The sequence below is a fragment of the Osmerus eperlanus genome, chromosome 26 (assembly GCF_963692335.1).
Source record: "Osmerus eperlanus chromosome 26, fOsmEpe2.1, whole genome shotgun sequence".
Lineage (NCBI taxonomy): Eukaryota > Metazoa > Chordata > Actinopteri > Osmeriformes > Osmeridae > Osmerus > Osmerus eperlanus.
Genome location: NC_085043.1, coordinates 7,226,713 through 7,254,456, shown reverse-complemented (window position 1 = coordinate 7,254,456; position 27,744 = coordinate 7,226,713). Strand labels below are relative to the sequence as shown.

The window sequence follows — 27,744 nt, the reverse complement described above, 5'->3', positions numbered from 1 at the left end:
TCCGACCGCGTTGAGCCGTTGCCCACGGCCGCCGTCGCTATGGTAACGACGCTGACCGACTGACGGCTTCCTCTCTCCTGTCCTTTCTCTCTCCTCACGCCTCCCTCTTGCGGCTCTCTTTTCGCTCTCCTCTCTCCTCCATCTCTTAACTGTCCCTAATATCTCATGTTAAGGAGAGGACCTTGTATCTACTTTGCGAGACTAATGCGTAATACTTACTGTACTTACCTTCCAACCTTGGAGAAAGGTCTCCCAGACAGAAGTCGAGTCTGAATGCCAGGAGTCGACCGGCTCTGTCTCGCTGACCTCTCTGTCATGTGTGTAGTCGACATCGATGTGTTGTATCAGTCACCAGCAGGACGCCGTGCCAGTATTGATGTATATCTGTGTTCACTAATGTGTCTACGTGTCTGGGTCACTGTTTAACTCTGTGCTGTTGTTCTGTTTGTCAAGCTCCGTGGCGACAGCACCACCCACCTGACCGCCACCGCCCCCCGCCCCCCCCCCCCCCCCCCGCCCCACTCACTCATGTCATGTGATTGTTTTCCTCCAATCAGAGCGCTGTCCTTAAGCACAACACAGTAAACTTTGGCATGCTGTGTTCGGGAGGCTATGCATCGCATGCCGGCAGAAGCATGACTATAAACTTTTACAATAACACAAAGCATGAGAACCAAACTTCTCACTGGCTACCTCTACTCAACGTGAGTATGACATCACAACCAGGACAGACAATCTCCTTAGCTCACTCAGGTCACTGTAGTAATGTTACTATGGTTACTGTACAGGCCTTTGACTGTGATTTTGATTGATATTCAAGCATGCATACATATATTTCCAGATAGATATATATATATTTTGATAACGTCTTGATAATTGATAACTTAGCAACTGTGGGGTGTGAGGCTGGAGGCATCCTGGGCAGGGCAGGGAGGCAGTATTGATACAGAATGTCACTACGACACACAGACTAGTTGGAAGAATCACTGACACAGATTCATACTGACAGTGAGAATGAGGAGTGACAGAGAGCGTTACCAAGAGAGAGGAGGAGGGTCGACAGAGATGGGAACCGACACCAAGGATGATAACTGACACACAGAGGATTATAACTGACACTGATGATGACGACTGCCACAGACGTGGCCGATTACAGCCAGAGATGGCGATTAGAGACAGCATTCCTGATACAGCTAACAACTGACACAACAGACACCCACATCCATCTCCTCCTGTCGCGTGACACACCGACGCCGTCTCTGTGACACCTGTCTGCTCCGCGTGTGTCAGCTACCTGCGCTGTGTGTGTCACCTAGGCAACAGCTGTGTCGTTCGTTGTCAGCTGGTGTGTCTTGTCTATGTGTCAGCTGTCTCCTTTGCTTCTTCTGTGGTGTCATCGCTCTGGAAGGTGGCTGGCTCCCTCTAGTGGTGGCTGGCAGAATAGACGCAGGCTGAAAGGGGAGACGTGTCGGGAAGTTTGGGGAACTCCAACCTTGTTCCTGCAGAGCTACCTACCTGTAGGCATTCTTTCAACCGAGCACCCCTGATTCTAATCATTAGCTGGTTGAAGTGTTGAATCAGGATTGTTCCAACCCGGGGTCGGAGCAGAAACCTACACAGTTTTAGCTCTCCAGGAACAGGGTTGGAGCACCTTAAGAGAAGACAGGTGATGAGGGTCTCCACAGGAAGTGAAGCAGCAGCATGATGCAACTGCTTCCTGTTTCCTTCCTGTTCTTTCAGTCACAGGTCAGGGTGAGCTACGTTTCAGACTTTGGGTTAGGGTCAGGTGACAGTTGGGGTTGGATGTTAGGTGTAGGGGTCTGGGTTATTAAATCAGGGTCTCGGCTGGAGTGAGGACAGGGTCATGGCAGGGTCTTGGTTGAGGTGAAACACTGGGATTAAAGCAGGGTTGGGGGCACTGTCATGGGTTAAGGCAGGATGGGGTTGGGTTTAGGGCAAGGATGTGATCCAGCTGCCCCTCTGAATGTGTGTGTGTCTACAGAGCCCCTCCCAGCAGGGCGGCATGCTGGACAACGGCCAGGAGGGGGCGCCGGGCAGCGGCCAGTGGGCGCCCTACTCTCTGGGCCGCAGGGATGTGCCCCCTGAAATCATGAAGAAGGTTGGTACACCCCCCTGGCGACATGGCCACGCTATCTCGTCAGCATTTCACTCGCAGCCTAGCTTCCTCAAATCTCACAGCTGGGAACTGGGTGTGTGTGAGAGAGAGAGACAGAGAGAGAGAGGTGTGTGTTTGACTTCAAGGATGGTTCTAGCTGGTTTCACTGCAACAATGCTTCATGTTCACCCTGTCTCCCTAGCAACATTGTTTTCACTGTCCTATCCGGCTTTCATTTGGTGTGGGAGTGTTCCATCATGCTGGAGGTTTTGACTATCTAAAATCATGACCCATCAACTAATAAATGATGGGGTTCCTTTCAGGGTTCTCAAACAACTGAGGAACCCTGTAAGCTAGCACTTTGTTTCCGCAAGGGTAAAGACCAGATTGTAGACCACAATGTATGTGTGTGTAAGTGTGTATGTGTGTGTAAGTGTGTAGGTGTGTGTAAGTGTGTGTAAGTGTGTGTAAGTGTGTAGGTGTGCGCATGTGTGTGTGCTGACATGCCGTCACACGCCGCACCTCATCTGTGTCCTTCGCCATCTTGTAAGACCAGACATTTGCATCTTTTCAGCTTCCTGACTCTCTGCCTAACGGGCTGAATTACCCACAGGCAGGCCACGTCCCGCACCAATCACAGACCATGATAGTGACCTCAGCCTCGGCCACGCCCCCACACCGCTCGGCACGGGAACAGCAGTACGAAGGGGCTATAAACAAGATCTCCATCCAGCAGTACCAGGCGGGCCTGCCCATGGCCATATCCCCCTCAGCCAACCCCCAGTACCAACCTAGCATGACCATGGCTATACACGCCTCTAATCAGTACCAGACTGGCTCCTCCTCCAACCACCCCCAGTACCAGACTGGCCCCTCCTCCAACCAATACCAGACTGGCTCCTCCTCCAATCACCCCCAGTACCAGACTGGCCCCTCCTCCAATCACCCCCAGTACCAGACTGGCTCCTCCTCCAACCATCCCCAGTACCAGACTGGCCCCTCCTCCAATCACCACCAATACCAGACTGGCCCCTCCTCCAACCAATACCAGACTGGCTCCTCCTCCAACCAATACCAGACTAGCTCCTCCTCTAACCACCCTCAGTACCAGACTGGTCCCTCCTCCAACCAATACCAAACTAGCTCCTCCTCCAACCAATACCAGACTGGCACCTCCTCCAACCAATACCAGACTGGTCCCTCCTCCAACCAGTACCAGACTGGCTCCTCCTCCAACCACCCCCAGTACCAGACCGGCACCTCCTCCAACCACCCCCAGTACCAGAAGGCCATCACCACTAACCCTAGACCCCAGAGTGCACGCTGCCTTCTTCAGACCAAAGGACAGAAGAGCATGGACGGTTTCCAGGAGCAGGTGGGGTATATTCCTCTCTCTCTCTCTCTCTCTCTCTCTCTCTCTCTCTCTCTCTCTCTCTCTCTCTGTTTCTGTGTCTGCATCTCCATCTGTCTGTCTCTGAGTGTGCATTAACGTGTGTGTGCTCTGTGTTTTGCAGCAGCTGTGTGTGAGGATAGAGAAGAACCCAGGGCTTGGCTTCAGTATCTCAGGAGGGCTCAGTGGCCAGGGGAATCCCTTCAAGCCCTCTGACCTGGTAAGGCCTGCTCAATACCCATCTGTCTACTTCCTGTCTTCCTGTGAATGGACAATTTATGCCTCCTTAGACATGCACCCTTACAGCTTCGGCCGACTTGTACTTCACCTCAAGACAATTTTGGGGGAGATTTACATAATTAATCACAATGTAGATTGTGAAACCATAAATTGGCCTGTCTGTCTGTCTGTCTGTCTATCTATAAGCCTGTTTTGTGTGTCGGTCTGCATCTTTGTCTGTCTGTCTGCATCTGCCTGTCTGTCTGTTCTATCTGTGTGATATGTAGTAGACAATGTGCTTCATGTTCTTAGCTGTGGGACTAGCCAATCACATTCCTGGATGGCCTGCCTCAGAGTTGCTATGGTAACATCTGCCAGTGCCAGGTACTGCAATGTTCTATCTAGGCTGCTGCAGTCTAAACCAGGCAATAGAAACCAGGTTTCTGCAGTATTAACCAGGCAGCACTACTTAGGCTTCTGTAAGATAAACCAGATGGCATGAACCGGGGATTAGAAAACAGACAGTATTAGCAGGCTGCTGTTGTGACTAAATGACTGACATACATCCCTGCTTCCGAAAGGGTCATTCTGTTGTGCTTGAGGAAGAACCCTCTCCAAAAAGTTGTACTAAAGTTTGTTTGTCTCGGTGGACCCCGTATTGGTGAAATTAATGCTGCAAGTACCTCGGATGAGATGTTTCTTCCACAAGAAGAAAGAACCTGTTCTAGGAATGTTCTCGGCCCAACCCCGGCCTGAGAGTCACAGCAGTGGTCCTCTGGTCAGGACAGGGCCTGAGAGTCACAGCAGTGGTCCTCTGGTCAGGACAGGGCCTGAGAGTCACAGCAGTGGTCCTCTGGTTAGGACAGGGCCTGCTGAGTTTGTAACTGTTTAGCCATGTAAAACAAACACCTCACTTTGTCATGCATTCATTTTGGTGAATTTATAATCTCTGCCTTGACGTAGGTCTATTTTGGGAGTTTCCGTTCTGATACTTGTGTTTAGTGGAGGAACCACAAGTACATGTTTCCCAGTGGGTCTGTCGCCGCCTGCGTCTCCCTCGAGACCGCAGAAATAGTGTTACCTCTAGTTGTCTTTGACCCTCAGAACCCAGAGCTGCCTCTGGTCACTTTGACCTGTGTGCAACCTAGGAGCTCACTGCAACTAAAGCGACAGTCATCAGAACGTGAGTCGGATCAGAGCTCAGTAAAAAAAAAAAAAAACAGGAAGCAGAAAGGCAAAGATTCTAAGTGCTCCTCAACTTGTGTTCCTAACCTGGTATCATTTTGACTTATAGGGTATCTTTGTCACTAGGGTACAGCCTGATGGGCCGGCCTCGTCGCTGCTGCAGCCGGGAGACAAGATCCTGAAGGTAATGTGACTCCCACGCTTTCGTCTGTCTGACGGCCATCCTCATCCTCCTCTTCGTCTTCTCGTTGCTATGGTGCCGGTGGAGGTTGTGCATGAGGCAGTCCCACAGAGCATGCTCTGATACCTATGATCCATGCTTGACTTCTCCTAGTAGCATCGGGAATGGGTTGCCCAAACGCAGTAGTCCCCAATCGAATACGTCCGTGGTGGTTTAGTATCAAGCGTGTCCTATCGTCTTTCCATTGTTAGAACCTTATCGGCTTGGTGAAAGTCTTTATAGTTACTGTCCCTCCCGACATCTCATTGTGATGTTTCACGATTGAATCTGGTCTTTTCTGGTGATTTCATACCATATGTACAAATCCTCTCTTAGACCCCCCCCCCCCCTCCCACCTCACCTCCAATTTATGTTTGATTCCTCAGATAAGGACACCATGCTTGTCCAGAAGTCCACAGTCTAGTAATCCTACATCCTCTCTAGTAGTCTAGTATTCCAGCAGTCTGTATTCCTGTAATTTAGACATCTAGTAGTTGGGTAGTCTGGTAGTCCGGTGGATCTGGTAGTCTAGCAGTCTGGTAGTTTGGTAGTCAAGTAGTCCATAGTCTAGTAGCCCATTCGCCCTGTTGGTAGTCCAGTATTCCAGTATTCTGGTGGTCTGGTAGTTGAGTGATCCAGCAGTTTGATAGTCCTGTAGTCCAGGACTATCAAACTACCTGGAATTCTACCTGGAATTCCAGTAGTATGGTAGTCCAGAAGTCCGGTGGTGGTCTAGTAGTCCTGTAGTTAATCAAGAACAGTTCAGAACTCCAGCTCCATGTCTTCACTGTGACCATTTCAGTGACTGGAGGCCCCTGTTGGCTGTCCTCTGGTCAGTGGCAGACTGCCGGTCAGATGTTTCTGGGTCCTAGAGCCAGTTGAACATCTACAGCCTTCACATCCAGTCCAGACTGTCTTTATCTTTCATAGATCTATGTCTATAGATCAATGGTCCAAAACACTGTACCAGGGCTGGGACAGGACCAGTCTGTCTGTCCCTTCATCCCTCCGGCTATTGGCCAGTGTCATGTATCTGTGTGGCTTTCAATGTGTGCTAGAAATAGCCCCCCTGCCACGGCCTGCTGCCGCAGGCTCCTCCTCTCTCCACAGATACAGCTGTTAGCTGAAGGACCCTCCTCTAAAGACCAGCTTCTTTCCCTCTCTCTTTGCAGCATGGTCGTCTCCAGCATGATCTCTCTTTTCTCTCTCCTCCTTTCCTTCCTGACAGTGCTGTGTTTGTCCATCTCCTCTCAGCTAGGGCTCCTGCCAGCCTTCCCCCTCCTTGAACGCCTCCGCTGACCCCCCCCCCCCTCTTCCCTTCCTCCCCTCCCCCAACATGGTTCATTCTCTGCCTCCTTTCTACCCTACAGGCCGATGGACATAGTTTTTTACACATGGAACATGAAACTGCAGTGTCTCTTCTGAAGAATTTCCAGAAAACTGTGGACTTGGTTATCTTGAGAGAGAGCACAATTTAGATATTTTTATAAAAAATGACAAAAACAGATTTTTCTCGCCCTGCGGGTTGCGGAACTGTGTACAGCCCAGTTTTTACTCTAGGATCACAAACATTTGCCATTTGCTGGACCAATGGCAAATATGAGTGCCAAATGTACGATAGGAAACATATCTGCTTGACTACCCATGGACGTAGAGCTGCTCTCACGGCCCAGACTGGAGGTGGGTGCAGGTCTCTTCTACACCTTATTTATAAAGCCTTCTTTTTTTTGTTGTACTTTTCAGTTTTAGCTTTTCGTTTTCCTCTCTGAGCATTAAAGCACACTAGTGGTTCAGAAGTTCCACGCTCCTCGGCACTGTCTAGCCTTGTGTACGTACAACACCTCCACACATAACAAGTGCACTGGAGCGGGCCAGGAGGGACTAATGGAGGACTAGCATCAATATTGAAAACAGGTGGGAACTACGCTTCCTACCAGCTCACAGACCCTTTCTACCAAAAGGAAGATTCTGAAGAATCTTTTTTTTTTTTTTTTTTTTTTTAAGATAATAGATCTTACCACCATATATTTTATGTTGTAAAAAAAAAACTGTTTACCTATATACCCAATGAGTCACTGCAGTCTGTGTGCTATATTTTTGACATTTATTTAGTAACGTGTTTGTGCCAACTGGAAAGAGCTAAAGCAATATCTCACAGAGTATTTTGGAACTATGAACTACAGACTGTCCGATATATCCCCACCTGCTGTTAGGACAAATACCTGTTACACATAGCTGGACGCTGTGTTCAAGGAAATGCTTAATCTCTGTTACGCTTCACTGCTTAGCTTGACCAATTCATAGAAAACCAATTACTGAAGCAAATCTCATTTCAAATTCAAGTTTTTGAGAAAGACGTTGCTAGGCAGGTATTCACGTGTGAATTATGTCATATTTAATAACAGCACTTGTGACAAAACACCATCTCACCCTGTCACAAAGCTTGGCTTTATCCTGTGATGTTTAAGTAAGGCATTATCTGTGTTTTAATGTCGATTTTAGGGGTTCCTCTCACATTTTCCCCCTCTTCTTTCTAAAGGTTTTCAACGAGACAGGTGACTAATTATGATAGTTGGTGCCATGAACCCCCATGAACCCTAATTCAACACACACATATGTATATATATATATACACACGTATATATATAGTTTCTGTATGTATATATACATACATATATATATTATGTTTTTATTTTTATTTTGGTCAAATGTAGCATTAAATGTGACATTTTGAGCTAACAAAAGCACCTAAAGTTCCCACATGTACCAGTTCCCTGTCCAGCTAATGATGCATGGAACTGAGATATCCAGTCAATTTTAAGTTTAAATATCAAAGACATTGTAACAGAAACAGAAAGTTTGATAATATAATAATTATTTTTACTAAATGTTTCAGGTAATTATTTATAATATATTGATATACCTAAGCTTTGCTTAAACTATCAGATTTTATAAGGATAATTAAAGAGAATGGATACTTATGACTCGGAAAACACAAAATGTATCATCATATGTATAAAATGTATTTATACTGTAATTGTGAATTTGTGTAATACACACACATATAATATATATATATATATATGTATATTAATATATAAACTGTCATTTTTGTATGTGTTTGAAATACAATTAGATATAAAAGTTAATATATAGTATTTCTCAGTATAATTGCAGTATTGATGTAAATAAATGTGAATGAAAACACATTGAACTACAGTAATTGATTCATATAAATTCTGAATGTTCTCTAAGCTTCTGCAGTATAAAGACTTACTGGACATGACTGCTGCTTCATTGTTTGTGTGAGAAATAATTTGATTTACAAAGAGACCTATTCAGTTTAGTTGGGACAGATTCAGTAAGTTTATTATACAATTTATTTATTTGCACATGCAAGTTTAAATTATTCCGGTTTTATTTCTGTAACACAAAGAAATGTAATTGCCGAAGTATATATTATATCATGTGATAAGAATGCATTTTGCAGACTACCTGTACATACTCAAGATACATTTTTACAGAAATATGTATAAAATGGACAAAACATATGTGCCACAAATACCAGAGCCATTTTCAGCTTTGGGTGAACAGTTTTTCAGTATATAAGAGGTGTTTTCAATAATGTACTAAAGTCTCTATTGTACAAATAATAAAAAGAAAAATGTCACCATTGTTATTTTCCTGGTGGGCTGTCTGTTGGTGTCGTATCTAAGCAGTGCTACTGCATGACAACAGTGTGATAGAGATGGACCTTGCTAAGCTAAGTGTGAGGTCATCATTATGAGACAGAGAGACAACAGTGTTCCCAAAAATGCGTCAGCTGATTGATGTTTATTGGATGTGTACACAACACACATATCATCCAGACATGAGACATTCACTACATCACAAATCACCACATGGATTGCATGCAGAAACGCACACATGAACACATGACGTTTCATTGGGACAAGCCAAAATAATCCCCAGTGTGAAATGTCAGTATATCTGCAGTGGGTGGAAGATTGTCTTTCAATGATGAACACATTCTAAAGTGAACAGGCACACAGGCAAAACACTCAGAACCATAGATTTTCAGTCGGTTAAAACATTTGTCCCCAAATTTTGGGACATTGGATTTAGTGTACATACCGCTAGAAAAATAGGTACGTACTGAGTGAGTTTGTGGATTGGAATGCGATTAGAACTTCTCATTCGACAAAAGGTCTTGTAAACAACGAGTTGGTCATTCACAACCTCTCCTGAGCTGATTGCATTTGATTGGCTAGGCCGGGATCCTGCTACGCAGGTACTCTAGCAGAGCTTCGGTCCCCTTGGCAACAATCGCCGCTCTGGGGTTCCGGAACGGGTTTCCGTCCAACATCAAAGCCCTATGAAGGAGAGATGTGCCACACAGAGTGGCACAGAGCAGAGAGATTTAACCGTAACATACTGGTGCAGTGGGATATGACTGATACTATTACAAACCAATGGAACATGACCCTGACAAAATGCGGTGGGACCCTTCTTCGATTGGCTCACCTTCTTCGATTGGCTGATACAATGGGAAATGATGTGATTGTACCCTTATTTGTGGGTACAAAATAGTGGGATTGGAGCCTACCTCAGACTGGTGCAGTTCCCCAACTCGGGGGGAACCTGCATGAGGTCGTTGTTGGACAGGTCCAGGGTGGACAGGAGACCCAGAGAGCGCAGCTGCAGCGCGTCGACCCCCGCCACCTGGTTGTTACTGAACAGGATGGTGTCCAGGGTAACCACGCGGTACAGGACCTCCGGGAAGGACTTGAACCTGGGCGGAGCAGGAGGGAGCCTGTTACTGACCTGGTCTGGAGGAAGCACTCAAAGCCTGGGGAACCAGGATAGACTTATACATCCGTTGACAAGCCTCCTTTGGAGGACAGTGGAGTGAAAAGAGAGGAGAGACAGAGGAGAGACCGAGGAGGAATTGAAAGGAGAGAGAAAGAGACATGAGAAACACAGAGAGGACAAGAGAGAAAGTGGAGGGAGAGAACCTGTTGAAAGACAAGACGATGCTCCTCAGTTTCATCAAGGCCTCCAGCTCCATCGGCAGGGCAGTGAGGAGGTTGTTCCTGGAAGGTGAGGAAGACGAACAAAACATCCACTCAACGCCGAGTCAACACCATCCCCAGCTCTGGACTGGAGCTGAACTCAACACTAAGCCCAGCTCTGGACTGGAGCTGAACTCAACACTAAGCCCAGCTCTGGACTGGAGCTGAACTCAACACTAAGCCCAGCTCTGGACTGTGCGGATGTTGTTACCTGAGGTCTAAATGCACCAACTGCTGCAGCATGCAGAGTTCCAGAGAGAGGCAGGGCAGCTTGTTGAATCCCAGGTTGAGGTCTGACAGCGAGTCCTTCAGCTCAACCAGCCTGGAGGACAGATGCACAGATGCACGTGTGAGGGCACATGATTCAAAACTAGCATATTCATTTTGTGTAATTTGTGTGTCTGTGTGGTGTAATAGCTTTGTTCGTAAGTGTGTGTGTGTGTGCGTCACAAAACCTGTGTTTGTGAGTGTGTGTGTGGTTAGTGTGTGCTAAAATACCTGTCTGTGTGTGTGTGTGTACCGTATGTGTGTGAGACTATACCAGTGTGTGTGTGTGTGTGTGTGTGTGTGTGTCTACCTGGGTGGCACAGCAGTGAACTGGTTCTTGCTGAAGTTGACCGTTGTCACGGTTTCTCCCCCCACTGTATCAAACACCTCGTCGGGAACACACACCTCCTGCTTCCCACTGGACACACAACACCGTCTCACAACAGGAAGTGGGTTCTTCCGCAGCTTAAAAATAATCTACAGTCGTCCAATACCGGCTGCTAGTGGACTGCATTAGCGTATACTTAACTGTAGCCTGAGGTATGTATTTGAGTCAATACTTGTTCATTGTTTATGTATGACTGGTCAATCGGTACATATAGTACCATAGACTTAGGTGGTCTATCCTCACCTGTAGTCGAGGGTCTTGAGAGTGCGGACGTTGTGGAGGTTGACCATACCCTGGCTGGGCAGGGTCATGGCAGTGGTTGGCCCCTCCCCTGGACGCCCATCTGGCTCCTCTGAAAAACAAACCAATCACAGCTCACCTCTCGTCCAATCGCAGCAGACGCAATGTCCAATCAGGGCTCACCGCAGGCCGACGGACAGCGTGACCTCGTGATCCACCTACCTTTTAGTCGCCCTCTCAGGTATCTGAGCAGCTCGTTGGTGCCTTTCTGGAGAGAAGAGAGAGCTGCAGTCAGGCGGGCTTTCAATCAATAATGATGTGCAGGAGATGGGCTAGTCCTCGGACACTAGCTCTGAGGTACTGGTGAGGTGTTGGTATGGATGGTCAGGTGTTAGTATGGATGGTGAGGTGTTGGTATGGATGGTCAGGTGTTAGTATGGATGGTCAGGTGTTGATATGGATGGTCAGGTGTTAGTATGGATGGTCAGGTGTTAGTATGGATGGTGAGGTGTTGGTATGGATGGTCAGGTGTTAGTATGGATGGTCAGGTGTTGATATGGATGGTCAGGTGTTGATATGGATGGTCAGGTGTTAGTATGGATGGTGAGGTGTTGGTATGGATGGTCAGGTGTTGGTATGGATGGTCAGGTGTTAGTATGGATGGTGAGGTGTTGGTATGGATGGTCAGGTGTTAGTATGGATGGTGAGGTGTTGGTATGGATGGTCAGGTGTTAGTATGGATGGTCAGGTGTTGATATGGATGGTCAGGTGTTGATATGGATGGTCAGGTGTTAGTATGGATGGTCAGGTGTTGATATGGATGGTCAGGTGTTGGTATGGATGGTCAGGTGTTGATATGGATGGTCAGGTGTTGGTATGGATGGTCAGGTGTTGATATGGATGGTCAGGTGTTGATATGGATGGTCAGGTGTTGGTATGGATGGTCAGGTGTTGGTATGGATGGTCAGGTGTTGATATGGATGGTCAGGTGTTGGTATGGATGGTCAGGTGTTGGTATGGATGGTCAGGTGTTGATATGGAGCTGGTTGAAGCAGTTTCTTACCGTCAGGATGTCTCTCCTGATGCCTCTCAAGGGGTTGCCCTCCAGAGTCAACATCTTCAGCTGAGGAAGCAGGCATAGAGAACTGGGCAGGCTGAAACACACAACACACACACACACACATTACCAACAAGGCTATACTTTACGGTACAAGTTGATGTCATGGTTGACAGGCAAGCAAACACAATGACATCATCGTTAACAGGTAAACAGGTATAGGCCTACGTGCTTATGTCGTTGTTGACAAGATCCAGGCGCTCTATGCTGCGCAGCAGAGAGATCTCCTCCGGCAGGCTCTTCACCTTGTTGTCCCTCAGTTCTAGAACAATGAGGGAGCCCAGGTGCTCCAGAAGCTCCGCCTCCACGGCTTCAATCTGGTTGTTGCCCAGATGTAGTTCCTGCCAGGGGGGGAAGACGGGAGGGCGACAGTGAGGGCCAGGACCAGGCTAGACCTGGGCCGGAAAAAGGCCAGTCAGGGCCAGGACCAGGCTAGACTCTGACCAGAACCAGGCCGAGCCCCTCACCTTAAGGCTTCGGCAGGCGGGCAGTTGGGGCAGAGCGCGGAGGCGGTTGTGTCGGAGATAGAGCTGCTCCAGGGATGCCATCTCAGCCAGGATGCATGGGATGCTCTCCAGCTGGTTGTGGGTGCAGTCAAGCAGGCGCAGGTCTACACACACACACACACACACACACACACAGTCTGTTTAGTGACATTATGGCAGAGTGCACAAAGGAAACAAAGACACAGGCAGACAGACACACCAAACCAAACAGACAGACAGGCAAACAGACAGACAGAACCTTGCAGACAGACAGACAGATAGACAGAACCTTGCAGACAGACAGACAGGCACACAGACAAGCTGACAGATAGACAGAACCTTGCAGACAGACAGACAGACAGACAGAACCTTCCAGACAGACAGACAGACAGATAGACAGAACCTTGCAGACAGACAGACAGACAGACAGACAGTCTTACTCCTCATGGTGCTGATGCCATCAGGAAGGCTCTTCAGGTGGTTGTTAGCCAGACTGAGCTTCACCAGGCTGCCCAGGTTACCCAGGCTGTCCGGGACACAAGTCAGCTGGTTGGAGGACAGGTCCTGTCAACAACAACAACACAGTCCCTTAGCTACTCAGGACAAACCTAGTAGGTAGCAGAGCAACAGGCCTGCGTGCCCCCCCCCCCCCCCCCCCCTCTGTCGTAGCATGTCCTATCATCTCTTCCCTCCGTCTCCTCTCCCTCTCTCCATCCTCCACAGTCCTCCCTCCCTCTCATCCCCACCCCCCACTCCTTCCATCCTGAGTCCTCAGTCCTCCCTCCTACCATCTCCTCCAGGTCGGTGAGCAGAGCCACCTCCGCACACAGCTCCTCTAGCTGGTTGTGCTGCAGGTGAAGGCATCGCAGATTCTTCAGAGACCACACCTCCACAGGAAGCTCCTTCAGCTTGTTTTGACTGCACAAACACACACACGCACGTACGCACAAACACCAAGAACCCACACACAAGCATCTGTACCTCCACGCAATCCAGAGACCTCATGACTGATTACCTGTGCGTCTGGAGTTATGGAAGGTTCCTTGGGTGTGTGTGTGTTTGTGTATGTGTGTGGGTGGAACACCTACGCACCTCAAGGTAAGTTTCTGTAGCTGAGTCAACTCTCCGATTGCTGCTGGGATGCTGCTTAGCTGGTTGTCATGGATCTGACCCAAGCAAAAAGTAGGACAACCGTGACTTATATGAATTTATTTATTATTATTGTAGTTGAGATTCTATTGTTGCACTGTAGTTGAGATGTTATTGTTGCAATGTATTTAAGATTTTGGTATTGTTATTGTTGCACCGTGCCTGGTCGATACTTTTGCACGCCGGCTTGTAAAATAACAGACCGTTCTCTACTTTACTTGCACCACTTGAATGTCACTTTGGATAAAAGCTAAATGAACCAAATGTAAAAGTTTTAACTTTGCTCGGGAGAACACTTACATCCAAAACTAGCAGACCAGGCAGTAAACGGATATCCTCTGACAGAACTTGTAGATTGTTCGAGGAGAGCAGGAGCTTGGTGAGGTCTGTCTGGTCCCACCAACGGTCATCGGAACCAAAGGTCACGTTCCGTTTGGCCTCTTCCGGGGTGTCCAGATTCAGCCGCCAAACACTTTGGGGTACTGGAAGATACAGAACAGAATGCAAGTAATCTAGCTTGCTAACTGCCTGACGTGTACTCCATTGTATGCAATTATGTCTACCATGGTTTCATGAATTTGGCTATACCTTCAGTCAAACCCCGACCAGACAGGTTCAGTTGACCGCTTTGTCTGGCAGTTTTCAATAATCCATATGGAACCGCCGGTTCCTCTTTATCTGTTCTGAATCCTGCTTTGGAATCTACTTTGGCACCTCTTTTGAAACGCGACATGCTTGCTAGTGTTTGGCCTGTCAGTTCATGGAATAATATCCAGGTTCCTGTGCGCTGTTCTACGTTTCAAAATAAAAGCGGACCATTTGAATATTTGGACACCGCACCATGTAGAAGGCGGATCTTCTCAGAATGGCTTTAATGGTACGCACCACTGGTTTGCTATAGTACATTCCTGGCTTATTTTAGAAGGCCCGTTAAAAAAAGCTTTCACTGACTGTTATACCAACTCTTATTTTGGTATTGCATGATTTCTGACTGGGAAGTAGAATTCGTGTGTCATCTGCAATACATGTGGCGATAGGCAGTTGTCTGTTTCGTATGTTGGATACAAATCAACATTAAGAAGTGAGTACTAGTATGCCAAGGCTCGTTACAAATTGAAGAGCTGATTAATTGCTATGTGCTTTCCAATGGTTCACGTTAACTACGCTAGATACACCACCATCAACATCAAGCTAGCTCAATGCCGCTAGCTAGAACAACTAGGCTTGGCAGTTACTACTAGTGCTAATTCTCATAGGTAAATATTAAAGCTAATGTTATCAAATCGAAAAGCCGGTTCACTTTAACAAAATTATGCCATGGATTCCACGTGAAGCCGTTAATTTTGAAACAGTTTGCATGTTAGTTTCGTCATTCGAGATAACTTTCATAAGACTCCTTTTATAACAGCTTCTATAACACTGCAGTGCTAGCACAATGCTACTAGCTAGACATCAGATTATTTATGTCCCAACCGCTTGCGTTTTGTTATGAAGAATGTTTGTTTTCACACGCATTGCCCGTATCAATATCTAACAGCACAGTTCCATAACACCTTAATATATTTAACTGTCCACTTGCGAGATATTAAAGTGTGCGTGTGTTGGACAGCATGGCGAGCGACCAGGAGGTGGCAGCAGTTGGTCAGATTCTGGCAAACGGGAAACAGGACCTTTCGACGCGGTTCCGAGCTCTGTTTACCCTGAGGAACCTGGGCGGGGCGGAAGCCATCTGCTGGATCAGCAAAACGTTCGAGGATGAGTCGGCGTTGCTGAAACACGAGCTGGCATACTGTCTTGGACAGATGCAGGATGAAAGAGCCATCCCGACCCTGGAGGCCGTGCTGAAGGACACCACACAGGACCCCATGGTCAGGCACGAAGCAGGTGGTTAACCCCCCCCCCTCCCAGATGTTGCACAAGGCAGGGAGTCAAGCCTTTACACATTCACACATGCACCCAAGCTTCAACTACACTACATACTGTATCTTGTAGAAGCCCATGAAGTAGGTAGTTCTCACCCACCCAAGCACTCACCCACTCTCATTCACCCACCTCCACCACCAGAGTATTTGACAGCTGTGTTTCTCTCCGGTCCGCAGGAGAGGCCCTGGGTGCCATCGGCAACCCCAAGGTCTTAGACTTGCTGAAGGAGTACTCAGAGGACCCGGTTGTTGAGGTACAACCTAACCAGCTCCACCAACATTCCATTTTACATTGACATTTTATTGATTTAGCAGACACTTTTATCCAAAGTGGCATGTAAATATGTCCTGTATAGGAAGTACAGAAAAATTCAAAGATTAGAAGCGCTCAGTTCAAACAGGTTTTTAATTGTATGAGAGTCAAGGAACAGTCGGTATTTACCAGGCCCTGTGCAGAGTAACCACATCTCAGCTGCCAGGCACAGTGCATCAACAATAATACCTCAACTACACCTACTCCTGGAGCTTAACCCTCCTGTGTTCAATGCTGCTGTTCCTCTTCTGTCCACTAGGTGGCAGAGACGTGCCAGCTGGCTGTGAAGCGTCTGGAGTGGCTGATGGGAGGCGGGGAGAAGAAGGAGGACGGAGCTACAGACGGGAACCCCTACTTCTCCGTGGACCCCGCCCCCCCGGCGTCCAAGCAGGATGTGGCGGACCTGAGGCACCAGCTATTGGACGAGAGCCTGCCGCTGTTCGAGCGCTACAGAGCCATGTTCGCCCTGCGTAACCTGGGGACGAAGGAGGCTGTGCTGGCCCTGGGGGATGGTGAGGAGGGGAGGAAGGGGAGATGGTGATTCTGTGGATGTTCGGGGGGGGGGGGGGACGACAGTGAGGCTGCGTAAGAGTGAAGTTGTGTAAGCCCCTCTTGAACATGACCTTCTGAATATCTGAAAACATCACCACCTCTGTCCCTTTTTTTCTCTTCTCCCTCTGTCCCGGCCCTCCAGGCCTGCAGTGCGGCAGCGCCCTCTTCCGCCACGAGATCGGCTATGTGCTGGGCCAGGTGCAGCACGAGGCCAGCGTGCCCCAGCTGCGGGCCGCCCTGGAGCGCCAGGACGAGAGCCCCATGGTCCGGCACGAGTGCGCCGAGGCGCTGGGCTCCATCGGCCGGCAGGAGTGCATGGAGGTGCTGGAGACGCACCGGCGCGACCAGGAGCGCGTGGTGAAGGAGAGCTGTGAGGTGGCCCTGGACATGCTGCGGTACGAGAACAGCGGGCAGTTCCAGTACGCAGACGGACTGGCGAGGCTATGAGGGAGGGGTGGGGTAGGGGGACGAGACTCTACCGAGGAAGACATTCTGCTGAGGACAGGAGTCCTGACTACTGGGAAGATGGGACTCTGCGGAGGAAAGCGCTGCTTGTGGTCCACGGCTCCAGCGTGGTTTCACACTGCCCTTTTCATCGCCGTTTGCCTCAGGACTTATGTTGTTTTGATTTAATTATAGTTGGCATTTGAAAGATATCGTTTTTAACATCACCCCCTCAGACCGAGCAAAGTGAACACTTCCAGGGATGTTTCAGTTTCTCATTGGGACAATCACCTGCCTTTATAACTATCCTGTATCGTCATCAATAAATACACGCTTTCATGACTGTAAACACTGTGTAAACAGTGCCACACAAAAGGGTCCCTGCTGTTTTATTCTTCTGTTCTCTCTGTGCAAGAAGCGGGTTAAGTCAGGGGTTAATTCAAGGTTATCCTTGGTCATCCTTGGTTACTACGACGACACAGACTGTTACTGGACTTGATCCTTCAGTGTGTTGCTGAGGGTTTAGCGATGCTGCGTCGCTCCAGGCAACCACCTCAAGGAGAGGGATAAGGAGCGCTGGCACACCAGGTGAGAGGGGGGTTGAGGGGGCGGAACTTGGGGGAGAGGGGCTGGGGAAGGATCTTGTAGAGGGGGGAGTCTGGGTAAGGGAGGGGGGTCTGGAGGGAGGAGCTTGGGTAAAGCGTGTCTGGGGTGAGGGCGTTCTGACGGGGGGGGGGTGGGGGGGTGGAACCAGTCCTGATCCTCTAGGAGGGTCCTTCGACATCTCCTCACCCCCATTGCCTCAGCTGACCGCAACCTCAGAAGGACACAGACCTCCGCCATGCTGCATCCCATCATGATTGCTATCGTGGTGGTCAACACCTCCATCACCGTGCTCTACTGGGTGTGGATCATCTCCGACGCCTGCCAGCGACACAAAGAGGAGAAGGCCAAGGACAACCCTGCCTAGAGCAACACAGGTACACAACGACATAGGTGCAGTCGGCGACACAGGTCCACACAGAAGCCTAGAGAAACACAGGTACACACACAGCCACAGACAAACACAGTTACGCACACAGCAACCTAGACTAAGAGGTACGCAACCCTAGGCCTCTGTTATTAGCCAGCCAGGGTGAGGCCAGACTGGAGGTCATGTGAACATCCTCGTCTGGGACACAAAGAGCTTGTGAGGGCCGCTGTGTGGTTGGCTGAGACCTTGTTGTTGTGCCCGCTGACTGAGTGAAGCCCTCGCGTGTTCACAGAGACATGACTCAGATCTCAGATTATCTGTCTCAATCGGTGTGAAGCTCAGAGCTGAGCTGTCGAGTCACTCTGGTGGACCTTCTCTCTCCGCCCTGAACTCAGCCAAACACAGCTGCCACTTGGCTACGCATGCTGCAAGACTGCTACCAGACTAGCTCCAGAACTCTACCAGGACAAATTCTAGAACTCCACCGGACTAGTTCTAGAACACCTCCAGTCTAGTTCCAGAACTCTACCAGGACTCCTTTAACCCTAGAAGAACCAGACCTGGTCAGACTAGGAGGGGCTGACCAGACAGCATGCACCCTCTATTGATCGGTATCATCACGGCCAACAGCTCTCTCGCCCTCATGCTCTGGAACTTTCTGCTATCTCAGGTCCTCTGCAAGAAGATCAAGGACACACCCAAAGCGGAAGTCGTCCCAATCTGAGTGAGCTTACCGGACACACTAGAGGCTAGCGGCTGCACTAGAGGTCAAACCAGTTACAGTAAAAGGCTTGCATGCTAGCGGCTACAATGCTAAGCAGCTACACTAGAGCACCAGTCACACTAGAGGCTAGAATCGTATGCATTTACTCTCGAGGCTAGCATCAGGTACACTAGACGCAGTGGTTCCCAACACTGGTCCTCAAGGCCCCCCCCCTGTCCTGCATGTTTTAGATGTTTCCCTGCTCCAACACACCTGATTCAAATGAATGGGTCGTTATCCAGATCTGCAGAAGCCTGCTTAAACCATTCATTTGAATCAGGTGTGTTGGAGCAGGGAAACATCTAAACCTTGCAGGACAAGGGTGCCCTGAGGACCAGGGTTGGGAACCACTGCACTAGAGACTATATGTAATTAGGTTGGGTGAAGGTTGGAGTTAGGATGAGCCCTATTGTTTTGTGGTTGCATAGGAAAATCTATATTGAAAATACAGTACCAGTCCAAAGTTTGGACACATTTTCCCATTCAATTCAAAGCTTTTGACTGGTACTGTATATATTGTTCTTTATTGTCCAGGTAGGACAATATAGAACACTGGCAAAGATAAAGACCAAGGGAAGAGTGGAGCGGATTAGAGACCCTAAGCCTCTTTGTCCACAACTGTATCAAAACAAATCCTCTTCTATCATCTTGTAATCCTCAACTTCTCTTGAGTGTTTGCTCAAAGTCCCCCGACCAGTGGTGACTACAACCCTAATGGAAACGATGATCTACGCTTGGTGACGTGCGTGAAACCCCCTCTGACACGTTTTTACTTTCGATGTTGTCGTTATGTTTTGTTGACGCGGGGTGTCATTGCCGTGGCTCCTGCCCTCCTGAAACTGTCACCAGTCAGCTGACAGTAGGATTAGCAATCCTGTTATCTTGTTGTCTCTGTTCAGCACTGGGGAAGTCCGCCTGGGTCAGAGTAGAAAACAAAACAAAATATCCTTTTGTGTGGGTAGGTCCTCACGTAAAGAAGGGCAACATTTGATGTCCCTCTCTTCCACAGATTGGACGGGGCCCTGGACTGTGGGAACCAATGGGAATGAGGGAAGGATGACCCACCATGGAAGGTCATCTCATGGGTCAGCTGACCCAGTCGAGTACAACGGCCGACAGTCCAGGATCTAACCCCCTAACCTAAACCTCCCCACCCCTGTTAAAGTGAATGGATCAGTGTTAGGTACTTAGGTACTTTAAATGTAACCGTGTGACAATTTCATGTACGTGGGATGAAGTCAGTTTTCATCCTTAATAGAAGACAGATGAATGATAATGATGACAACATTGGCATCGTTTGAAGCTAACCAATCTCATCTCCTTAATCCTAACCTGTAGTGTAAACCTGTCTGAGCTCCTGTCATGCTCTGGAACTACATTTGTGCTCGACAACAACAATTTATTCTCGAATAAAGTACTGGAACTGTCTTGCTGTGTGTCTGTCTGTCTGTCTCTCCACCCTGGAGTCAGTATGTCTGCCACTACTGACTGCCTGAACAGCAAATCTGCCTGTCTCACTGCCTCTTTTCCTTTCTTTCTTTCTTTCTTTCTTTCTCTCTCTTTCTCTCTCTTTCTCTCTCTCTCTCTCTCTCTCTCTCTCTCTCTCGCTCTCTCTCTCTCTCTCTCTCTCTCTCTCTCTCTCTCTCTCTCTCTCTCTCTCTCTCTCTCTCTCTCTCTCTCTCTCTCTCTCTCTCTCTCTCTCTCTCTCTCTCTCTCTCTCTCTCTCTCTCTCTCTCTCTCTCTCTCTGAAATGGAGCAGAGCCACATGTCTCCACCAATGGAATAAGACGTGGAGATTAGAGATTATCAATGTTTACCATCATCATCAACTTTACCCACCTCCACACCCCACACACGCACAAACATGGTAAGTACTAGTGGGCGGGGAAACCCATGACCTTGACCCAGTCCTCTAAGTAGATTGTTCCTCGTTACGTTAATGCTCTCAGTCGCCATGGCAGCTTGGGAGAAGAACAGTTAGAGAGCACCAACTCAGAGACAGCGGGTGGGGAAAACGGTACACTGGGTAACCGAGGTAATCGCATCAACTGGACGCCACGACAAAATTGCATTTGCCCAGAAGAACCTTATTAGCCACAAATAGGACGAGCGGTGAGTTCCTACCAGAGAGGAGCAGCTTGGAGGGAGCCGGAGGAGCAACGATGGAGTAGAGAGCCAGGGGAGGAGAAGGAGGAGAAGGAGAACAGAGGTAGGAGAAGAGCAGAGGCAGGAGGAGGAGAGCAAAGGCAGGAGTAGGCGAGGCCGTGGGAGAGGCAGGAGAGGAGGAGGAAGGAGGAGCAGAGCGAGGCAGGGCTGTCAGCAATGGAGGAAGAGCTGGATCTCGATGACCTGAACGAAGAGGTTTTCTTTGAGAACTACAAACCCCCTTCGCGCGACGCCGTGACGCTGCCCAACCACATCATCTACCTGCTGCTGGCTTCTCTGGCAGCCATGATAGCTCTGTATGCCATCATCAGACACCTGATCAAAGACCTCATCCACGACCTGGCAGGTACCCGACCTCACCCTAACTAGATCCTCCTCACCTCAACACCACAGTGACCCGACCCCCGCCACAACAGCTGACCCTGAACCCTCCTCACTTTTACGCTAACCTGACCCTAACCTGAACCCTCCTCACCTCAACACCTGCCCGACAATGACTTTACCATAACCTTAAACTGAACCTTACTTAGCTTAACACTTAACTTCACCCTAACTCAATCCCTTCTCACCTTAAAACTGACTCTAATCCTGGCACAGAGCCAAACCCCTGCTAAACTCACCTGGAACCCTCACCCTACTCTAACCGACCCCTCGTGCTGTTACATAACCTCTCAAATAACCCCTGGACCTCTCAAAGACTTGATGTGGTTGCATCTCTGTTCAGACGCCCCCCCCCATACGTTCTCTGTCCCCAGATCTCCTGTTTGGGGTCCAACCCGAGGAGGAGACATCGTGTCCCTGGGAGGCCAAGGACAAGTTCAAGGCCGACTGGTGTCCAGAGACCAGCGCCGAGCTGGAGGCCATGGTGCAGGCGGAGGAGGTGCGGGTGCTCATGGACGGCCAGGGGAACCTACCCGCCATCTGGGTGATCTCCGAGGGACGGCAGCCGCGCCAGCCGCGCTCCAGCCCCAGAGTGGCCTTCGGCAGGACCAGCTAGCTCACTCCGGATACGCCTCGGAATGGACTCGTTGAGTCTGGACACACCTCCGGAACGGCTAGTTAGGTGTGGACACCCCTACTGGCTGGAGATATACAGATCCTACTGGAACTGCTACTCGTCTACAGCCTTCCTGTAGCATGAAGACACACCTCATAAACACTAAGATTGGACTAATGTAGTTGCTATCAGCTCACCTGATCTAGACCCGTCAAACGCACTCATCTGGTGTAGTGCATCATGAAAAGTTTATTGTTATCATTAAGGTGTATTATTCTGACAACCTGATAGCAACCTGCACGACAACTGATATCAGAGCTCTTCTCCAATCCGGGGTAACCACAAGTCTGAGAGAATGTATACTCTTTATGTCGTGGAAATAAATGAATAAATAAATTCTATTTTGTTTATGAGATCCATTCTGATCCATCGCAGTAATCGTTGGGGATGTTGATGTGGTCTCTTCACATTCCATATCTCTGACATATGGCACTATTTTTTACGTTTTCAACTTTATCTAAAACCTCAACCATTGTGTTTTGGTGACACAGCGAAAAAGGAGTAAATTACATTGATTTTGAAATGGTCCTCTGGGTCAGGTGACACAGTCACCACAGGTCTGTTGGGTGTGCCCACAGGTTTATATTCCCCCTGTTCCTGGACACTGACATAGGACCAACAGATAGCCAATCACTTTCCTCCCTGAGTTGTAAAGGTCTCTGTTCCCTGCAGAGCGAGGAACTTTGGCCTGACTACAGCAGACAGAACTACATGAAAAAACACCCATGGAAACAACTTAGTCACGCAGGACGCAAGGTGGAACCCAGCCACACGGAACACAAGGTAAAACCTACAGGTGGAACCCTCCGGACCCTGCCAGACCGACCCCAGCAGCGAGCCTCTGTTTCCGGCATGTCTCTGTCCAGAGGAGCCCTGGTCTGGATCCTCCTGGCTGCCTCCTCCTGCCAGGCACAGAAGAGTGAGTCCCACAGACTGACTACAATCATTATGTGTTTACTTCGCATGACACCTTTATCCAAAGCAAAATTGGGGGGAGGGGGGGTAAACAGGACTGGGGTTAGTCTCTCCAGAAAGATACTGGGAGTCAGATGGCTGAGCGGTTAGGAATTGGGCTATTAATCAGAAGGTTGCCGGTTCGATTCCCAGCCGTGCGAAAAGACGCTGTGTCCTTGGGCAGGGCACTTCACCCTACTTGCCTCGGGGGGAATGTCCCTGTACTTACTCTAAGTCGCTCTGGATAAGAGCGTCTGCTAAATGATAACATTTTAAAAATATATAAATACTGTGTGATGAACACAGAAAAGATGGATCCACCGTATCTCCAGTGCGTCTGACATGGTGTGACCCCCCTCTCCCCTCCTCTCAGCGGGCCTGAGACAGTCCTCCTCCCAGACGACGACCCTGCAGCCCTGGCTGGTGGGCCTGGCGGCCGTGGTCGGCTTCCTCTTCGTCGTCTTCGTCCTGCTCATCGTCAAGCGACTCTTCTTTAAGCCGGAGAGGTGAGGCTAACTCCGAGGCTAGCTTATCTTAGCCTAGCTAAATATCCTACCACATCAGGGATCCTTTTAGTTTAGGTTAGCCGATTTACATGTTTGAACAAGTTGAGGCTGATTTGGTTCAAGTGTAGGAGACTCACGATGAATGAAGATATGTTTTGATGTTTCAACATCTCACAGAAGCATAAACAAGCATACTCTCTCTCTTTCTCTCTCTCTATCTCTCTTTCTCTCACACACACACACACACACACTAAGTCACTCTCTCAGTGAGTGATATCTATGAAGCCTTCCAGTTTTATGGCCCTCGATATCTCGGGGTCTTATCACTGCTGGTCTCCTGGAAGGCTCCAAGGTTGGAGTCACTAATGAGGGGCACAGTCCACACACTCAGAATGAATGAGCATCTGACAGGCAGGACAGAGACTGATAGGTGGACCAGCAGAAAGATGGACACATAGAATGAAAGATAGACAGAAAGGCCTGCAGGCAGACAGAAAGACTAGCAGACAGACAAAGCAGGCAGACATACAGACAGGCAGGCAGGCAGCCAGGCTACACCTGACAGCCTCTGTTCTATGTTTCAGAGAGGAAATTGGTGTTGGATTTGATAACAAAGCTGTGGAAATAGAGGATGGAACCAGCCTATAGGAACCCAACAAGAAAGACCCAAGCCAATAGAAGACCAACTCAAAAGACACCAGCCAATAGACGGCCAGCCTGGCTTCCAATTAAAGACAATGTATTCTGACTAGTTTACTACGAACCCAGACTTTTCTGTATCTGCTTTGTTGCACAATAACAACATTAATTTAACACCTAACAATCTGTTCTGTCTGTATGATAAACCATCATGAACAATAACATGTGTTTGTACATTTTTAACCACTAGATGTAGCTATAACTCTATAAATTATAACTCTATAATTTGTTTTCATCGAATGCCTTGTCAGAGAGATCTCATACAGATTTGAGCATAATCTAAAGTCTGAAACATGTATTTTCAGTTGTTGATATTGCCATTCAGCGCATACACGGTTTAGTTTGAGGTTTAGAGGGTGGTGGCATTTTAGAACAGAAATGGCCCTTTCATTTGAGGATAATGACCCGCCCCCACAACAGACATGCGTCCCACCACTACACGCACACACACACACACAAACAAACACACAGTACATACACCTATGGATGGATATGTTCCAGTTTAAGGCCGTCAGACCAGGACTCATTGTCCTGTCCAAGGACAATGTGTTTGACCTGCTGAACTGTACCCTGGGACATCCTGTTCTTCTCAGTCTGAGATGCTGTGGTCTAAAGAGGGTCCGAGTGTGTCTGCCCACAACTGCATCCTCCGGACTACTTGATTGGCTGTTGCTTTTGTTTACACATGTGGTCATGTGGTGGGCATCGGCTCAGTCCACCGGTGGAGCCTCTGATTGGACGTGGGATGAGTTGGGGCAGGCGGGAGGGGGGGGGGGACATTACTGCAATCTTAGTCTCTGGAGACTGGATGAGGGTTGGAGATCCATAGTGCAAGGAATCACATAGGGTCTTTTATTGTGAAGGGAAAATTGAACCTCGACAGGGGAATCCCAAAAGCAACAAATGTCATTTATTTTTTAAATCTCATGACTAAATACATTGTATAAAACTAATAAGCTGTTAATTATTTTCTTTGCCTCCTATCAGTCAATAAAATATATAACAATTATTTGTTTTATTCTTATCACTAACTGTGCCTTTCTTTAATACTCAATTTTTCCATCCCAGCACATCAGTTATCATTTACATTTACAGTTACATGTATTCCTTTTAACCCTGAACCGTGATGTGATAGACTTGAGCTCGGTGGGCTAAGGCAGTCTGACTACTTCCCAGAAGAAATATGGTTCAAAAAGTACAAATTAGGAAAGAGAGATGAAAAAGGGGGATGAGAAAGGAGAGACAGAAAAAGGGGGATGAGAGAGGAGAAACCAAAAGGTCACTGTCTCTGAACTGCTCATTATTGTCGACGGAGAGACATGAGTCATTGTGGACTGCCTTTAAATGGACATGAACTTCAGACTCAAGCCAAGTTAGACACATACATATACGGACACAGCAGACACACACACACACACACACACACAGACAGACACACCAGATGTACTAACTATCTAAACACACAATGCAGATACACCTGTAGCTGAACGGGGTTGGTGTGGATGAATGAGGCCAACTCTCTCTCTGTTCTCCCTATCTAAGATTTGCTCTGAAATCCAAAACTGTCCCATAGAGTGGTTTGACCTTCTCGTCTGGCCACTCCCCCCTGTCCAGTCAGCATGTGGTCCAGATGGACTCTCTAGGGAGAGGAGGAATGGGGTGGAGGGAGGAGGGATGGGGTGGAGATGGGCGGGGATACAACTTGACAGGCAGACAGACAGGCAGACAGGCAGACAGACAGGCAGACAGGCAGGCACACAGGTAGGCAGACAGGTAGGCAGACAGGTAGGCAGACAGGTAGGCAGATAGACAGACAGACAGGCAGACAGTCACAGACAGACAGACAAGCAGGCAGGCATGCAGGCAGGACACCAAGAGGAACAACCCAATAGAATGATGTCACATGACCATGAGGAGAGGATGGAAACGATGGAGCACTGCATGGTAGTGTAGGAGACGGGAGAGCCAGGTGGAGGAGGAGACGAGAAAAGGAGGAACAACAGTGGAGGATGTAAGGCCGACAACAATTGCTGATGATCCAAGGGTCGTTTTTTTTTTTACTTCGGATTTTAGGAGCTTGAATTTCAAGACTTTTTAGAATCCGATTACTTTGTGTGTGAGAGATTTGTTTATACAGCTGGTATTAGGGTGGCTAGCTGCCTGTTGAGGAGATGGTGTCTGCATGGTGTGTGTGTGCATGTGTGTGTGCCTGTGTGTGTGTCTATGGCTGCTAGTTTCCCTAATCCTCATGTCCTTACCCATTCTCTGTAGACTGCCCAAAGGGAGGGGGTGGCTTCTGGGAGGTGGAGATGAGAGGGCAGGGAGACCGCTGCCTGGGACACACAGAAGGAGGGCTGAGATTCATACCCCAGCTACCAGCTCCAACTACCAGCTACTACTGAAACTCCAGGCCTTTTGCCAGCTCAAATTCCAACACCCAGACACCAGCTCCATACCCAGCTGCAACTACCAGCCACCATCTCCATACCCTGTTCCAAATACCAGCTACCATCTCCAACTACCAGCTACCAACAGTAGCCCTAGCCATCAACGACCATCTCCAGCAACCAGGATCCATCCACAATCACCCACCACCCCCAGCCGGCACCCGAACCACCAACTCCAGCCGCTGACCACTCCGACCTCAGTGCGTGGGTCTTGTCTGGTCTCCATGGATGTCCCGAGCCTCCCCGCGATGTCAGGGCAGGCCACAGACAGCTCCGTCAAGTGGCAGCTGTGTTACGATATGACGGCCAAGACCTGGTGGATGGTGAGTCTTTCTCTGTGTCTCTCTATCTCTCTCTCTCTCTTGTGATTCCCTCTCCTCAGTCCAAGCCCCTGTCTGTCTGTTTTGTAGTGGGAACAGGAGAGCGATGTTGTCTTGACTTAGCGAATGGCTCTCCAGATGGCCGGTGATTGTTGAATGGGTTTGGCGCTCCTGTTGGGAATGTTTTACAACGTTTCATTGATGTTGCCTGCACGTTTGAAGGGCAGATGTCTTCAGACCACGTACAGGCAGTGTTCTCGTGCATGTCTGTACCGCTCGGCGCGAGCACAGCAGTCATCGTTAGGGTCTTGGTCCGCTTTTGCTGTGAGATGATGTCGCCTCAGTGCTTTCAGGCTCACTGTACCTTCTGTCTTGATTAGTGGTGGTGAGATGTAAAGTCGCCTGTTTCCATTCTGCAGAGAGTGCAGAGAAACCATCCGTGTAAAAGGGCTAACTAGCTTATTAGCTTGCTACAGTCTCAGAGAATGCTGTGTGTATCCAAAGTAAAGTGAGACGCACTCACACACACACACCTCTACTGCATCAGTCTGGAGCTGCCCCTGCTTGTCCCAGACAGTTTCCTGCTCCACGCTGTTGCCCCATTTTGCTTATTTATCCTTGTGTTATAAATGATCCTGCAATGAACACACAGCACCCCTCCAGTACCCACACACACATCCAGAACTCAACCCTTTCCTCCCTCCCTCCCTCACACACACACACACACACACAAACACACACACACAGTACACAACCACTCCCCAACACAAACACACACGG

General features: G+C 48.7%; 4 protein-coding genes and 1 long non-coding RNA gene across 13 annotated transcripts in view; 4 read left to right on the top strand and 1 right to left on the bottom strand.

Annotated features, from left to right (window-relative positions):
- lrrc7 (leucine rich repeat containing 7) overlaps positions 1–8,818 on the top strand; it is a 45,118-nt gene extending 36,300 nt beyond the window's left edge. For 4 of the 8 annotated variants that reach the window (XM_062452285.1, XM_062452283.1, XM_062452287.1 and 1 more), the window contains 5 exons: positions 2,003–2,119; positions 2,691–3,491; positions 3,631–3,726; positions 5,037–5,094; positions 6,501–8,818. In XM_062452285.1, the coding sequence (XP_062308269.1) occupies positions 2,003–2,119; positions 2,691–3,491; positions 3,631–3,726; positions 5,037–5,048 (1,026 nt within the window). In that variant the 3' untranslated portion in view covers positions 5,049–5,094; positions 6,501–8,818. Of the gene's footprint in view, positions 1–557; positions 705–2,002; positions 2,120–2,690; positions 3,492–3,630; positions 3,727–5,019; positions 5,095–6,500 lie in introns of all 8 variants that reach the window. The other 4 variants (XM_062452290.1, XM_062452286.1, XM_062452289.1 and 1 more) reach the window with 3 other exon arrangements.
- A 131-nt stretch (positions 8,819–8,949) lies between these two features.
- lrrc40 (leucine rich repeat containing 40) lies at positions 8,950–14,597 on the bottom strand. The gene is made up of 15 exons (XM_062452291.1): positions 14,437–14,597; positions 14,149–14,330; positions 13,792–13,865; positions 13,488–13,617; positions 13,140–13,263; positions 12,682–12,824; positions 12,383–12,555; positions 12,161–12,251; positions 11,320–11,365; positions 11,101–11,209; positions 10,780–10,887; positions 10,414–10,524; positions 10,146–10,223; positions 9,737–9,922; positions 8,950–9,503 (listed from the first exon to the last, which is right to left on the bottom strand). The coding sequence occupies exons 1-15, from the start codon at positions 14,579–14,581 to the stop codon at positions 9,398–9,400; spliced, it is 1,806 nt and encodes a 601-aa protein (XP_062308275.1). The 5' UTR covers positions 14,582–14,597; the 3' UTR covers positions 8,950–9,397.
- A 188-nt stretch (positions 14,598–14,785) lies between these two features.
- On the top strand, positions 14,786–17,420 carry dohh (deoxyhypusine hydroxylase/monooxygenase). Of its 2 annotated transcripts, none has more exons than XM_062452292.1 (5): positions 14,786–14,929; positions 15,458–15,732; positions 15,948–16,024; positions 16,343–16,595; positions 16,778–17,420. In XM_062452292.1, the coding sequence occupies exons 2-5, from the start codon at positions 15,459–15,461 to the stop codon at positions 17,080–17,082; spliced, it is 909 nt and encodes a 302-aa protein (XP_062308276.1). In that variant the 5' UTR covers positions 14,786–14,929; position 15,458; the 3' UTR covers positions 17,083–17,420. The 2 variants fall into 2 exon arrangements, with proteins under 2 accessions (XP_062308276.1, XP_062308277.1); XM_062452293.1 differs by lacking the exon at positions 14,786–14,929 and adding an exon at positions 14,956–15,104.
- Positions 17,421–18,080: 660 nt separating this feature from the next.
- LOC134012911 (uncharacterized) lies at positions 18,081–20,243 on the top strand. The gene is made up of 2 exons (XR_009928649.1): positions 18,081–18,776; positions 19,825–20,243. It is a non-coding gene; the product is annotated as an uncharacterized LOC134012911 (long non-coding RNA).
- An 823-nt stretch (positions 20,244–21,066) lies between these two features.
- LOC134012917 (small integral membrane protein 44-like) lies at positions 21,067–22,063 on the top strand. Its single transcript, XM_062452591.1, has 2 exons — positions 21,067–21,327; positions 21,737–22,063. The coding sequence occupies exons 1-2, from the start codon at positions 21,138–21,140 to the stop codon at positions 21,976–21,978; spliced, it is 432 nt and encodes a 143-aa protein (XP_062308575.1). The 5' UTR covers positions 21,067–21,137; the 3' UTR covers positions 21,979–22,063.
- The last annotated feature ends 5,681 nt before the right edge of the window (positions 22,064–27,744 follow it).

Bases quoted from the DNA above. Each gene is read 5' to 3' on its own strand.
- lrrc40 (XM_062452291.1), bottom strand. From the start codon at position 14,581: ATGTCGCGTTTCAAAAGAGGTGCCAAAGTAGATTCCAAAGCAGGATTC. The intron at 13,264-13,487 runs GTAGGAGGGAGG...TGTTGTTGACAG, and splicing joins TCACCGACCTGGAGGAGATG to GACCTGTCCTCCAACCAGCT. The intron at 10,888-11,100 runs GTGAGGATAGAC...TTGTGTGTCCAG, and splicing joins CTCAAGACCCTCGACTACAG to TGGGAAGCAGGAGGTGTGTG.
- dohh (XM_062452292.1), top strand. From the start codon at position 15,459: ATGGCGAGCGACCAGGAGGTGGCAGCAGTTGGTCAGATTCTGGCAAAC. The intron at 16,025-16,342 runs GTACAACCTAAC...TCTGTCCACTAG, and splicing joins CAGAGGACCCGGTTGTTGAG to GTGGCAGAGACGTGCCAGCT. The intron at 16,596-16,777 runs GTGAGGAGGGGA...CCGGCCCTCCAG, and splicing joins TGTGCTGGCCCTGGGGGATG to GCCTGCAGTGCGGCAGCGCC.
- LOC134012917 (XM_062452591.1), top strand. From the start codon at position 21,138: ATGGAGGAAGAGCTGGATCTCGATGACCTGAACGAAGAGGTTTTCTTT. The intron at 21,328-21,736 runs GTACCCGACCTC...CTCTGTCCCCAG, and splicing joins CCTCATCCACGACCTGGCAG to ATCTCCTGTTTGGGGTCCAA.